The sequence below is a fragment of the Ambystoma mexicanum genome, chromosome 11, assembly GCF_040938575.1.
Source record: "Ambystoma mexicanum isolate Mex_15411 chromosome 11, UKY_AmexF1_1, whole genome shotgun sequence".
NCBI lineage: Eukaryota > Metazoa > Chordata > Amphibia > Caudata > Ambystomatidae > Ambystoma > Ambystoma mexicanum.
The window spans coordinates 1,468,939,808-1,468,955,122 of record NC_090934.1 but is presented as its reverse complement, the minus strand read 5'-3'; the positions used below and the strand labels follow the sequence as shown (position 1 = coordinate 1,468,955,122).

At 49.0% G+C, this 15,315-nt stretch overlaps 1 protein-coding gene across 1 annotated transcript; it reads right to left on the bottom strand.

Annotated features, from left to right (window-relative positions):
• Nucleotides 1-492: 492 nt before the first annotated feature.
• Nucleotides 493-11,096, bottom strand: LOC138504576 (cocaine- and amphetamine-regulated transcript protein-like). The gene is made up of 3 exons (XM_069625147.1): nucleotides 10,876-11,096; nucleotides 5,478-5,561; nucleotides 493-4,347 (listed from the first exon to the last, which is right to left on the bottom strand). Exons 1-3 carry the CDS (start codon nucleotides 11,026-11,028, stop codon nucleotides 4,240-4,242), a joined length of 345 nt encoding a protein of 114 aa, XP_069481248.1. The 5' UTR covers nucleotides 11,029-11,096; the 3' UTR covers nucleotides 493-4,239.
• Nucleotides 11,097-15,315: the final 4,219 nt, after the last annotated feature.

The window sequence follows — 15,315 nt, the reverse complement described above, 5'->3', positions numbered from 1 at the left end:
CTCTTACAACGTTGACTGTTCTTAGCTAAGCGGTGTGCATGAGACGGAGCTGGAGGCATGGGTTCTCTCCTGTCTCAATTTGGGTCTAGTAATCAGCACACTGTGGTTGACAGGCTTTGAGAATTGGGAAATTGGGACGGCAATTATCCGCTAACATGAGAGTGAATGATGCACCGAGGGAAACACATGCATTATTCAATGCATGGCGGAAGCAGTGTTTGCTTATAATTCCTCTTCCGCTGCGACTCTTTGCGTTGCGGCGCGGTTGTGTTCTGCATTGACTCGGGGGTCATCCCCGGCCAGGAAAGGCTGCTTAGCGTGTGTTTGCGCTGCTAATGATTCTGGGAAATGCGCAATGTCTCTGCGCGCCTAGTGACAGCGAGCACAATAGAGCGGTGCACCTGTCATGGAAAGGCCAATGCGGCTTCATTATTCACCCCTTGCCTTTTACTGCGCTCCTAGTGCCACAAAAAAGCCACACGCACCAACAGCTGGTTTACTTATGTATTTATTCATATCTCACTCTTTCAGGCAAAAACAGTACTCTTTACATCACACCTTGGTCCTAATAATAAAATAAATATATATACATATAAAGAGAGAGAGCTGCTTTCGAATTTGCAAAGCCACACAGTGAGACAGTGAAAACAAACGTCAGATATCTTCAAAGGGGTCACACTTTACAACATATGAACCGAGGCTACTGCCCGTGGGCCTTAGCGTGTTCACAGATACAGTACATGGACGGAAGGTGCAGCACCTGGGATGCGTGCACGTGTTCACGCCTGCGTTGTAGGAGGGGGCACGGACTTCGGGGTCCCGCGCTGAATGCCCCCCCTTTCTGGGTTCTTTGTGATTCTGTGAAAAATGATTTCTTTTCATGTAACGCCTGTCTGCACAGTTTTTGCCATTTTATTATGCTGTAACTAACAGGCGTTAATGACTGACTTCAGAAGATGAAAGGCTGAGTGGGCCCATGAGGACTGCACACATCTCATCACCGAGTTGTTACCTCGTTGAGCTAATGACTAGGTCTATGTTGTCACTTCGAATCAGGTTTCTGCGAATATTAGACTTTCGATTCTAGCCTCTTCTCGTTACTTCTCAGCTTGAAATTCATAGTGTTGCGCCATTCCCCTACTGGACTCCCCTTTTCCCTTCGTGTGCACCTCAAACTAACCCATCCTACTGCCTGACTGCCTGGCATATTTTGGCACTCGAAAATGGTATGTTCTAATCCATTTGCGAAGTAAGGGAGAAGCGTTTGCCTGTTTTCGTAATGTTGTTTTCGTTAGAATGACTTACACCCTTATGGATGGCTGGTTGGTTTGGCCGTGTCATTCAATGAATGCCATCAGCAAAGCAGAGGGGTCGTTTCTGCCCCGCCGCGTGGCGAAAGGGACTGTAGTAGAGCGGACACTGTGGGCCTGACTGCACTGCCAACAAACGCCCTGATTCCCAGAGCGGGGGCCAGTGTTTTTAGACTTCAGTCACGTTGCACTGCCGAAATACACTTGGCACCGCTCTGTGAATCAGGGGGGTTATTGGCAGGCCCTGTAGGTCCCCTCGTGTGCAGCAATGGCCAGCTTGGAATGGGTCATTCTGATGAATTCTGGACAGAAAGTCTAGATACTTGGCGTCATCCAAATACCTTTCCATGGCCCCATTGGAAGCGGAATATTTAAAGCTGTTCATTTCAATCCCATTATCTTCACAATCAAGTGCGTTGTGTCTGTCTTGCCCACCTATACATGCACCTGAGACTTTGCAGATGCTTCCGGCTACGACCCCCACGCCCCCTCGCCTTTGTCTATGCTGGCTTGAGCTGATGGGACTTTTAGTCCAAAACATGTGGAGAGCCAAAGGCTGAAGAAACCTGTTTTACTTCAAAAGATCGCTTCATTTCAAACGATTGTAATTTTACAAAATAAAATCACATTGTTGCTTTCTGATTACTTATCGGTTCCACCTTAAAATACAGAGACTAAATGGCCCTCTTGAGGGAAATGCAATACAAATGGTTAAGTGCATTGATAACCATATGTATATTGGTTTTCTAAACCGTGATGATTATAGTTGGAGCCTTAGTCATTAAAGCATGCCGGCTGGCTTACACTTCAACTCACCCCGAACACATGAGTAACATTTCAATGTTTGGGCTCATGTAAAGGGCTATTTTCCCCCAGTGTGTGATGAAGAGGACACTTGCTTGGGGGGCACACATTATTTTGAGGTGGGGGGTGTATATGAAAACCATTGCAAACACTAATAGGACATAAGCACAGCACAATAGGAAATGCACAGATGTCTGCACACGTGCATGGGCGAGTAGTAATTACGCAATTAGCCCATGCTAGCGATTTCTACATGGCATTTCTAAACACATAATCCACACCAGAAACACTTCTAATTAGTTACATATAATATGGTATGGACTCATTGCACATGGGCGATCATACCTTGTTTGCTTTCCATTCAAAATAGCACACATTATGCCCACCGCACAGCCGTCTAATGGTACCTGCCCACAGTGCTACTTCCTGTGCAGTTTGCCCAGAACTTAGAAGGAGATTGGTAGAGGGGTTTTGACGTTAAGGACCCGATTCATGGAATTTATTGCATGGTAAATCGGGACATTGAGTGCCAGATCGTGAGCGAAACCCTGTTTGTAGATTTCTGTAAACGACTGATCGGCACATGTTCGTACTTTGCAGGGACTACACGCAGGCTCGGTACATCTCTGCAAGCAGCCATGTGCCTTGGGCAAGACACCTCGCAGAGAGTGGGCGTGGCCCACACATAGACCGGAGTAGGGTACAGAACTCGCAAAATGGGGAAGAACAAGGGAAAATGTGGGCGTTACGACGGACCGTCCGCTGGCAGTCCATAGCACGCACGCAAATGCCTACAACCAAGCATATTCATGGATCTGCCTGCACAACCTCTCTTAAAGGAAATGGCCATGCAAAGCACTCAATCTATCCGCTACCCGAAGGCAGGCGTACAGACACTTGTGCATGGGAATCACTGCGCAGAGGTAAGATCGGATGTTGGATTTAGGGGTGCGTGCACACTGTAGGGCTTCCAATTGGACTTGGGGGTGCGCATAAGCTGTGTAGCAGGGTGCAGGCACCATTTACGGGGGTTCGCACGCATGTGTACCGGGATATGATGACTTTTTCTTTACGTGCTATGTGTGTTGAGGGGGTGCTGGGAATAGTTACGGAGGATCCCATGCACCCCCGCCGTGGTGCTGGCCTGGTTGTGGGGGTTTGCAGGCAGTTTTCTGAGGTGCATTGCATCGCGCGTGAGCTGTGCACAAAGGTCTATTTTCTTAGCCGGAAAGGCTCTGCGTGTGGGCGTGTCGTGGGCGTTTCGGCCCCGACGTATGCATAGGGTTACTTTGCGTGTACAATTCCATGAATATGCGTAGTGCGCAGATTTTCTTCTGCGCAATGGGGCGAGCAGAGTCGTCCTCGGCGTGCAGGCTTTGCGGGACCTATGCGCCCTTTTCCATGAATCGGGCCCTAAGAAATCCCCTTGGACTCTTCTACTCATAAGGAAGGGAAAGCAGTTCCATTGTTTATGTGAATATATTGCCATTGTATGTACGTACCAGTGCTCAGCGCCCTCTCTGGGTACCTGGCCTTTCACTAATGCAGCTGCCCAGCTTTGGCGTCTTGCTCTGGAAACTGTGCAGTTTTCTTGCCTTGATTGGAGAGCATTGCGTATTCTGTGGACATACATATACCACTGTGTGAATAGGCCCCTCTCTTCCTATGCAATAGCCTCTCCTTGGGAGTTCTAAGCCACACATGTGTGCACTGTCCATTCCTTAAAATGCCTTTGCAGTAGTTCCCTGAAAGGAGGCTTTTAGGAGTGAGTGTGCGTTGCCGAACTCTTTGCATGATCACAGGCGTCTACTCAATGTTAGCTGTTGAATACCTTCGCTCAAGACATACTTTCTTTCGGATGTGCCCGAGGCCTGCAGCCTAAGCCTATCCATATAGAGGAGATGCATACAAAAGGGGGCGTTTCTCTTTGATTTCATATACAGCACATCCCGTGAAGGTGCTGGACCCAGACAAGACCGAAAACAGGGACAAGAAACGTGTTTAAAACCACACTGGGTCTGCAGGCAAGTCCTGCAGTCTCCCAGGTGTGTGACATGAGAAGGTTAACCCCCTGATCCCCAGAAATGAAAAGGTCCATGTGTTTTCTTGAACTTTCCAGCTTCGTTTACAAACACTTGAGCAGGAAGAAGTTGCAGACGGCACCGCGAGGACAGTTGCACAACTTTCCGATTCTGGAGGCTTTCCTGACTGCGCACTGCTCTCCGACATCACACTGCAAGGCAAGGGACACAAATAACAACGGCAGTTAGCGGAGAGCACACGGCAAGCAGAAGCTCCCTGAATAGCAAGCTCGGGTGCTCATGCTGCGCCCGTGTGTGATCTGCAGGGCGCACGCTGAGTGGTAGCTACTGGGGCCCGAATGGATATAGGCGCTCCCCCTGCAATCAGCCGCGGGCAGGAAGCGCGAGAAGCGAGTCCGAGGAAACCAGTTCCTTGGCCTGCTTTCGGCCAGGCTTGAATGGATGGTAAGCGAGGCAGGCGTAGCAACACTTAAGGGTTTCTAGACTCCGGCGACCGATGCACAGACAATACCGTTTGCAAATGCAACTTGCGGAGCCATTGTGGTTCACAAAGACCCGCAATTGCCAGCCTAGCGAGTTCGCTGTGCTATCACGTGTGGCTGTTCGTCCCTTAAACAACGGTCATCACGAATGCAAAAAACCTTAAAGCAGAGCAGGGAAACAACATGACTTTTTTCGATGGGTTTTTTCGGGGGGTGGAGGGGTCTGCACAAAACCGATTAAAAACAACTCTCAATGAATGAACGCTCCATACATCTTTGCCAGTGACATAAAAGCACCCAGCCTCTACCAAGCTCAAAAAGGCGAATGTTAGGCAGGGTTTTTCTTTTGTTGAAATCCCACTGCTTTTTCTTGTGTATTTTAAACATTTTACAAGTATCGGTCCTCACAGTTCAGTGACACTTTATGACTAATAAATACTGAAGGTTAATCGACAGCCACACGTACTCCTTCTGTGGCCTTTTCACTCTAAACCTATATTGTTTGGTCATGTGGGCATTTTAAATATACACAAAAAACGAGCACAGAACACGTCGTCTCCAATGATTCTGAAGATAAATGGGCGCAATGCATGCTATTGTCGTTTCCATCTGCACGCTTCTGTCTTCTCTGCCAGTGGCCGGCTACCTGCTGCTCTCTCTCCAGAGGTTTTGGACTGTGACTCCCATGATCCCTCACCATTGATTATGAAGGCTGGGCCTCAGCATAGCAGTGGTTTAAAACCTCTAGAGAGCCAAAGGTTGCAGACCTCTGTTCTATGCAATATATCTAACATAAAAACAGTCTCAAGTTAGTCCGGAAAAAGTGACTTGAAATTTACCGTTGGGACTTGTCCAAATTTCTTTTCCCAAGAGGGTACTCTTTTGCTTTGAAGTTTCTCGAGTACTTCTTGTAATGCCCCAAGCTGGAAAAGAAGATTCAAAAAAAGATATGTAGTTATCTGCTTAAGTAACCATTCTCTCTCCTCTATCTACTTATAAGCATGTGCATGTGTGCCCGAGCTAGACACACCAGTCCCTCGGGAGGCACCCCCTCAGCCCGTATCCCTGCCCGCTTTCTACCCTCTTCCACTCCCGCCTCTCATGCCCCCTTGTGTGCCAGGCATAAGAGTGGTATTCAATGCCGGGGTGTCAGGAGGGAGAACATGTGCATGTGTGCCCGAGCTAGACACACCAGTCCCTCGGGAGGCACCCCCTCAGCCCGTATCCCTGCCCGCTTTCTACCCTCTTCCACTCCCGCCTCTCATGCCCCCTTGTGTGCCAGGCATAAGAGTGGTATTCAATGCCGGGGTGTCAGGAGGGAGAACATGTGCATGTGTGCCCGAGCTAGACACACCAGTCCCTCGGGAGGCACCCCCTCAGCCCGTATCCCTGCCCGCTTTCTACCCTCTTCCACTCCCGCCTCTCATGCCCCCTTGTGTGCCAGGCATAAGAGAGGTTTCCAATGCCAGGGGTATCAGGAGGGAGAACATGTGCATGTGTGCCCGAGCTAGACACACCAGTCCCTCGGGAGGCAGCCCATTACCCCTCAGCCCGTATCCCTGCCCGCTTTCTACCCTCTTCCACTCCCGCCTCTCATGCCCCCTTGTGTGCCAGGCATAAGAGTGGTATTCAATGCCGGGGTGTCAGGAGGGAGAACATGTGCATGTGTGCCCGAGCTAGACACACCAGTCCCTCGGGAGGCACCCCCTCAGCCCTCAGCCTGTATCCCTGCCCGCTTTCTACCCTCTTCCACTCCCGCCTCTCATGCCCCCTTGTGTGCCAGGCATAAGAGTGGTATTCAATGCCAGGGTATCGGGAGGGAGAACATGTGCATGTGTGCCCGAGCTAGACACACCAGTCCCTCGGGAGGCAGCCCATCACCCAGTCCACTTGCATCCCTGCCCACTTTCTACCCTCTTCCACTCCCGCCTCTCATGCCCCCTTGTGTGCCAGCCATAACAGTGACAGTGGAGGGAGAACACGCGCATTGTACAGCGAAGCTACGCTTGTGTTTCAGGACTCCGCACCCAACTAAAGGAAATACTGGGTGCAAGTGCTTAGTATTAAATGTATCTTGTAGCTACTCTCCCAGGAAAGTCTGAAGAAGCAATCCGTTTGGTCCCAAAAGCTTGCAAGTATTTTCTGTAATTATTTAAAAAAGCAGGGGCGAGGAGCGCACTCCAATTCCTGGCCAATATATTACCTGAACAAGTGTCCAAAAACAATCACATGGTTAAATCCCAAAGTGTCCAAAATTTTCACAGGGTTAAATCCCAATTACTGCCCAATAGTTCACAATGTTGATTCCCTTTTTGCACTGTTGTACTCCTCCAAGCGCGTTCGTAACTCATCAGGGAGGCTGAGTTGCCATTCAATTCAGGTGAAACCAATATAAATGCAGTTGCAGTCTCTAGGAATTATGGTCAATGTAGTGACCCATTTAAGCAATTCAGGTGACCAGTGAAAGACTCTCCACCAACACACATATCATACCCTTAGCAGGGGGAGGGGGGGAACCATGATTATGGCTCTTCAGTGTAGGGCAAAATAACCTTGGTGCTGCAGCCTCTGGAGTCCGGATCTCCACAAGTTAAATGTTCAAAAAAGCAGGGGCGAGGCGTGCACTCCAATTCTGGCCAATATATTACCCGAACAAGTGTCCAAAAACAATCACAGGGTTAAATCCCAAAGTGTCCAAAATATTCACAGGGTTAAATCCCAATTACTGCCCAATAGTTCACAGGGTTGGGAGGGGAGTCTTTCCTTGGTCACCTGAATTGAACAAATTAATTCACTACAGCTCCCATAATTCTTAGCGACTGCATTAGCAATTTAATTGGACTCACCTGAAGTGAAAGGCAACACAGCCTCCCTGAAGAGTGTTGGGACACGAAAGCGCTAGGAGGAGGAGAACAGCAGTACAAATGCAGCATAAGGGATCCAACCATGTGAATATTTGGAGGAGGAGAACAGCAGTACCAATGCAGCATAAGGGATCTAACCCTGTGAATATTTTTGCAACAATTGAGATCTAACCCAGTGAATTGGACACTTTGGGATTTAACCCATTTATTATTTTTCCTTTTTCAGGTAGTATATTGGCCAGGAATTGGAGTGCGCGCCTCACCCCTCTTTTTTTACATATTCTGTAATTAACCTAACATATCAATTGGCTGACAAGTTATGGAATCCATGCACAAATGATGTCGGGGGAGAGCTTTCCTTTAGGAAAACAGTCTTTCTTCATGTTTTGTCTGTGTGTGTCCAGGAGAATATGGGGTACTCTTGTTCAGAAGAGAATTGCCTGGCTTTTCGGTGCAGTCTTTGGTGCTGGACTGCTCTTGCGCAGGACAAAGACTGATATGTAGTGGAAGGATGGTGAGCTAAAGAATCTGGTTGAGACTCTAACCCGGATATAAGCGGTAGATAGAGAAACTCCCAGAACCCTCCTTACTTGTGCATATTAAGTAGCTTTGGGTTTTCACCCTAAGTTACTAGGGTAATCCAGACGTCGAACCTTTGCTCACTGTTCTTAAAGAGGCACTGCTCCACCTCACTGACGAGGCCCAACCAGGCCGAAACACGTGTCTGGGGTTGCTATTGGTACTCTTGGTCAGAAGAGAATTGCCTGGCTTTTCGGTGCTGGACTGCTCATCTGGGCGGGACAAAGACTGATATGCAGTGAAAAATTTCTCTTTTCTGAAAGAGTGGTGAGCTAACGACTCTAGTTGAGACTCTAACCCGGGAAACTCCCAGAACCCCCTTTACTTGTACAGGAGTATACAACATGAAAGGAACATGTTTTGCATTATTTTAAATAGTTTCTCTTTCTTGAGAAGATAGCAATTTCTGCCGATGACTTCATTTTCAGGATTTCTTGCACGTGATAATGTCATCGGGATGAGATATTATACTGATTGACCCACTTTAAATCCAGCTTTTAGGAACATCAGTTCTCAGTTGGAATCTGGTCCTTCCCCCTGTGCTGCTCCCGCCATTGTCTTTCAGGCTGAATGTAAGGGAGGTGGAGCAGCGGCTGTGACATCACAAAGGCTGTCGCCTAGCAACAGCAGAGGGCACCTGCTGCTGCAAGTCCAAAAATGCATTAGAGTAGGGGAGAAAACCAAACAGGCTTCGACTGCACAATAGTGTAGGTAGGCACTGAAATAAATCAGTAGCTAGATTTAAGTTCTTACATTTGCGAAACCCCTCAATGAAATGCTTTCATCTTCCAAAAATATCCCATCCCCTCCCTCCCCCCAATTAAAGTACCAATGACATATGGAGGGAGGGCAGACAAGGCTCAGTATATGTTTTTATATATTACACAGATATGGAGAAAATAACCAGTTGGCAGATCCGCCCGCACCGACACTATTGACTCTCTTCTTCACTTTGCGAGCCTGTTTGCTTTCCCCCTTGAATTCTTCTTGGGCTGTTCCCGGACACAGCACAGCAGGACCGTGCTCTAAACCTCACTCACGGGCGTATATCTATGGCTAGATTAGGGGGGCGGCTCTTTTAAGCGCCCCTTGAAGAACGCCTTTTTTGCACGGTTCAAAGTGACTTTGCACTGCACACACAAACCCTGACTCATGGAACTGTGCGAAGAGTATTTTTGCAGTACAAAATGAAATGTGCACTGACTTTGCACAGCAAAAATACACGTTGCACAGTTCCATGAATCAGGGTTTGTGTCGGCAGTGCAAAGTCACTTTTCAGCAGTGCAAAGCCACTTTGAACTGTGCAAACAATTCCATGAATGGGAGGAGGGACACACAGCCTGTGGGCATTGTTTGGCCATTTGCCCACCCATTAATCACTCATGGCCATGCTAATCCCTATGGCTGCCCGTATCCACTACATTTCCTGTATAGAACCTGCCAGTGTGATTTCTAAGCAGTCTTCTGGGAGTTAATGGCTAAACTGCAGCACTAAATGAGTTCCTGCTGTAATAAAAACGTCTTAACCAAGTGTGCCTTCAGCCACCTGATTGATAAGCAGTATGTGTGTCCTCGCATATTTGCCTTGCAGCAAAGTCTGATTAAAGCAAACATTGGCAAAGGTCTCCGTTTTGGATTGCGTATAGGTATTAGCCAGGTATTGCCATTATGTGGCCAGGTACTTACACCTTTTACCAGCTGTTGCAATAGTATGGTCAAATACGACTACTACAGCAGAGCCTGGCAGGTGGTAATGCCATGCCTACACAAAAGCGGAACATGTTGGCATTGTCACTGCAGGCATATCGCTGTGTTTGCGTGAGCACATGTTGAATAAATACCGTCAGGCATTAGACTCGGGAGGGGGGAGGGGGGAAGGGGGAGGAGGGGGCGGGGGGCTGTTTGTTACATCTTATCATGAAGAGTTGCTTCCCCGACACTTCTCTTCCTTTCCCATGAGCTCAGACACCACGGGTTGCTGGTAAGCGAGCCTCGCATGACTTGCAATGCACGCCCATGTTAATGAGAGTAGGAGACTAGGACGCAGCACACCCCCACGACACGGAAAGGCGGCAGCAAGGGAACTCGTATCCACTGTAAGATGCAAATGGAAACACGTGCTCCCCTGAACCCCCTCATCCCCAGCAGACGCCCCTGCCCGGCCTCTGTCGCGGGATTGCGCTTCAGAAAAGAAGCACATTTAAAAGCAGTGCGTAGGCGCAAACGCCTCCCCCCAGCTCCAGAGAGTCCAAGCAACACCTCCAACTACCGCCACACGGCAATGACTTTCACGGGGTCACTTGGGCAGTCAAGGTGCGACTTCTCTCAAAGATATTCAACAATCACGCATGCCTGTGGCCATGTTGGTGGTGGCCGGGGTGCTGTTGCTAACACGCTTTGCGAGAGGCTGAGCTGGCAGTGGGGGCGGGGGTGAGTGAGGAAAGGAAACGAGCAGGCTCGTGCACACATCCCTACCGACAATGCAAAGTTGACACCAGAGTCTTGCCTTCGGAAATGACTTTTGCCCCTTACGCCGTGCCCACAGCCTACCGTGCCCGCCGCGCCGCCTTCGTTCACACAGTTCCCGGGAAGTGCAGCGATTGCGCCTGTGCACACATGCTAAATACTGGCCACACACACAAACACTTGCCCTATGTAGTTTGCAGTTAGTTCACTTTTAAAGTGTTGGCAAACTTATTGCACGCAGACATCCAAATGCCCAAGTATTCAACATATGCAAAGAACAGATAGACCATTGTGCGGCTTCTCGTCGGGGAGCTGTGCCAGTACTCACCAGCTCCTTTTCACTGGAAGGCAGGGTGTCTTTGGGGTAGAAGTCCCTCAGCGCCCTGGTCTCCAGCTCCGTGCTGTCCTCCTGGCTACAGACGGAGGCCAGCATGAGCAGCCAGCAGGACAGGGCAACGCGCAGCACCCGGGAGCTGTCCATGGTCCTGAAGCACTCTGGATGCGAGCTGGGTGCCAGGGTGCCGGGGTTCTGCAGCCAGCGCTGCCTCCCCTACTATTTATCCAGGAGGGTGGGGGGGGGGGGGCTGCTTCACTGCTCCTCCGCCCCACTCCTCTCGGGCAGGCATGACGCCAGTGTGCGAACCAGGAGGGGGCGGGGGGCGAGGTGGGTGCCATTCAGATCGCTATCAAAGTTACAGGATGATGTCATAGGTTCCGGAGGGCGCCCGAGCCTCTCTGGGAGGGGGCTTCAGACGCGCGATTCCCCGGCCACCTTTCAATTAAAATGCGGCGCAGCAGCCCTGCCTGCGCTTATGGATGAGTCGCATCGACGGGAAGTGTGCTTACGCTGTGATAACTGAAGCACTCACCTGTTGGCAACAGTCTAACCAACAGAATACAGCGCTCTATAAAAAGCAGGACTTTTATACATGATGACATGCCATGTATATGCAGTCCACACCGAAGACCCGCAGGGCACACGGGCTCAAAAATATATTGACGTCACATGTGTCCTTCTGTGGTTTAGGATACAGTTAAAGAGTCAAGGCAATTGTATAGCACACCGTGGTTCTATTCGCTAACCAGAGCAAGTAAGGGGCAGTTTACAGAAGGACGGTAGCACTGACACCGCACCCAGTGTAGATGTGTAACGTATTCACATTACCCTGAACCTTTGTGAATTGGTTCCGCGAGTCCACTCCGCAGGCTTGGACTGGCCTCCAGTGCAATGCCCACAGTGCTGACCCAGCATTCGCTGTAGGCCAGTCTGATGAGTTACTTCCCTTTGTGGCTAGTAGTTTTTTGACCGATGTTACTGGAAACATTTTCTTTACAATGTACAGTATGCACCACATTTTACCTGTGATCTTCCCCTTTGGTACTACTCAGTCTCCCGCCGCAGGAATGGTTTGCCATTTGCGACTGTGAGCCCATTTTATGCCCCAGTCTGACCGTGCCCCACGGGGCATGAGCTTCTGGCGAGTTCCATTGCAGGGCCACGATGTCAGTCATTGAGACAACACTTCGCATTATCCTTGTTGGGAGTGCTAGCGGATGTATACTGCGTGCATTACTGTATGTCGCAAGGTGGTAGACTTAATCATGGCTGCCTGCCTGCCCGGCTGAGAAATGAGACTCGGGTCAAGACAAGTTCCGGGGTGTTGCTGCACAGGGAGCGAGACTTTGGGTGAAGGCAGAACTCGCGCTCTAAAGGGCAAAGGCCTGCACCCCCCTGAGACCCCTCCCCCTGGAACTGTGGATCCAGAGGGAAAAGCGGAACCACCCTCCTTATGGGCGCAGAAGGAGGACAAAAGGCCCACGCCATGCTGGTAAGATAGCTCAGCGGGTTGAGCACTCGCTGCTGCGATACGAGCGTGATCTGCAGGTCGCAGGTTCGAATCCCGGCAAGGCCAACTCAACCTTTCATCCTTCCGAGGTCGATAAATGGGTACCAATTTCGGTTGGGTGATATTGTATGTAAATATGTGCTCTGTAAAGCGCGTTGGATTAAGGCGCTATATAAATAACACATCATTATCATATGAGACGTGATGTACTATACTTTGAACGCTGGTAGCAATTTTAGACTTTGAAGGGGACTCCTTGTTTCTTTGGACCCTTCGTTAGAGCCCATTGCCACCCACCCTTACTTTAGAAACCGATATCTTAAGCTTAGCCATCTTTATCAGCCTGACGTCCTTTGTGATATTTTTGCGCAAATCATCCTCACTTTGTTAGCATTTCATTTGAAAAGCATCCTGCCATGTTCTGTTTCCTCAAGCCCCCTATAAACAACATACTTGCATATATCTTCAGTGCCTGTGCCCCCCTTCTGAGATCTCAAATGACGGGGTCGCGAGTCCTCAGTCCTATCAAGTGTGTCACTAGCACAGTGGAGTGTTGGAGGAAGTAGTACCAAGGGGTGGGCCAGTGTAGGAGTGTGGCAAGGGGAGCAGTTAGGGGATGCTGGAGGCGACAGCGCTATAGAGATGAGCAAGAGGTGGTAATATCTGAGGAATGTGGTAATAAACGAGGAAATGCTAACAACTGACGAGGGAGTGGTTACAACTGAGGAGGTCGTAATATCTGAGGGGGAGGTGGTGATCAAACACAGAGGAGGAAGTGGTAATAAACGAGGAGGAATTAGTAACAACTGAAGTGAAAGTGGTAACAACTGAGGAGGTGTAATGGAGGAAGAGGTTGTAACGATAAACAAGGAGAAAGTGCTAACAACTCTCTTTCCTCCACTTTCCTTACCTTTGTATGTCTCCGGAGCTCTGGTCCGCTCTAGGTTGGACTAACGTAAGAGCCTATTCCTTCATCTCCCGCTTTCCTGACTACAGCCTGCCAAGGCAAGCACACTTCTTTCCTCCTGCTCCCGTCCTCGCAGGTGAGGGCTATTGCTGCACAGGCATTTTATTTATTTTAAAATGGTATTGCGGAGGTGAATGGGCCATCCAAGAACAGCCTCTGGAAGCTACAAAGCTCGACACTTTTGTCAAGGCTCAAGTAGTCATGAAAAAGGAATCGAACACTGGTGGTGGACTCTCCTCAGGAGATCAAAAGGCCGGTTCTCGGAAGACCTGAGCAGAGTGTCACCGTCAGCAGATCTTAGACAGTTGCACATTCCAGCGGGGTTGGATTGGTCAGTCCGTTGGCCGGGCCAAAATCACTTTGAGGACGAGGCCCTGGGGGCCGGTACCACGCTTGGGCCGGTTTGGGGGTTACTACGCCCCCCTAGTTCCCGCTCCCAAGCATATTGTTTGTCGTTCCCTCTTTCCTGGGCATTCACTGCTGACTTTATTTTAGTGCAAGAGTTTCATACATTTCACTGTTCGCTCAGACTTGTTTTATACTCTTCTTTGTCGTTGTGCTTCTTTTGTTTGGAATAGCAATCACGCTAGTCTAACGAGATAAACAAAAACCTACACGAACGCGCCTTGTGAATGATGAAGTGATGTATGGATGCAGGCGCTGGACCAAAAGCTGAGCGAAGTCTGCACAGCAGCTGGCTTGGGAAAGCAACTCAGCAACTACAGTAGAAACCGTCTCCGTGGACGGTTGGCCCGTCTTCCGTATAATGCAAATACCCAGACTTGCAGGATGCATACTTCACTTTCTCACTTTTTCACGTTCCATTGGGGGCAACATGCTGTAGCATCAATTCATGGCCTTTAAAATACTCTGCACGGTGCAGCTTCCGATCTCCTTTAACACAAACGCTGGGAAATGGCCATGGCTAGCTAACGCCACATTAATCAAAGCCAGGTCTCTAAAGAATCGTTCAAGTGTTGGGGAATCACTGTCGTGTGACAAAACAGTGTGCAAAAGATGTTTCAGAGCGTGGCCTCTTGATGCCACCCATTTCTGCATTTGATACACCAGCAGCTAAACACACCCTGGGGAGGCAGCTCCTTCTGCATAGTCCATTTCTCTCCCAAGCTCGGGACAATGTTCTTTACCATAATATAAAATGTGAAAAAGCACAGGGCTGCAAGGCTGAGGGGTGAGAGTGGAGGGCACAGCGCACTACGCTTGGGGTACACTGGAGATGCTTCCCCTGATACCCGCAGTACTCCAAGTCCCTTGAAATGAAATTCGTCTATACACTGCACAATGTGCAAGGGCCGCTGTTATTCAAGCAGCACGCGACTAGTAATTTGCAAAAAGTAAACTTAACGAGTCCCAAGAAAAGGTCATCTTCTACCCTCTAAGAATTTGATTGTTTTTGTTTTTATGTTGGGATGGTAGACATCGTTTTTCTTTGCGATCTTACAGTTTCATGGTGCTGTCGAGAGCTAAAATGAGTGATCACGAAGGAAACATTTAAGAATTTTGAGAGTTCACGAGCATGAGCGAAACAAACCCCAATACTCAAACTGCCATTTCTCTGCCGCGGTAATGCACTGCAGTGTGTTCCAATGTAAAGTCCACAGTGTAATGTCATCATTTTAGAACGCCACCTCTCCAACATTAACATTGGGAGCTATGTTGAATTGTACATGCATGTCAACTCTCTGCATATGTTTAAAGTAGACTTTACCACTCACATGGAGTAGTGATATTGTTTACGTGTGTCCCTCCTAAATATATTTAACATCCCATGAAATATTTGTATTGCATAAATGCATGTATTTTAATGCTGAGATAGACAGGCTTGTACAGCTATCGGTGGGCGTGTTGCTGGTGCTTGTTCTTGGAGGTTCGAGTAACACTGTTCAAGACCAGTTCATCACCTTTTAAGAGTGGCTAAATGTTTGAGGTCATA

Bases quoted from the DNA above. Each gene is read 5' to 3' on its own strand.
- LOC138504576 (XM_069625147.1), bottom strand. From the start codon at position 11,028: ATGGACAGCTCCCGGGTGCTGCGCGTTGCCCTGTCCTGCTGGCTGCTC. The intron at 5,562-10,875 runs GTGAGTACTGGC...CTTCTTTTCCAG, and splicing joins CTTCCAGTGAAAAGGAGCTG to CTTGGGGCATTACAAGAAGT. The intron at 4,348-5,477 runs GTAAATTTCAAG...CTTGCCTTGCAG, and splicing joins AATTTGGACAAGTCCCAACG to TGTGATGTCGGAGAGCAGTG.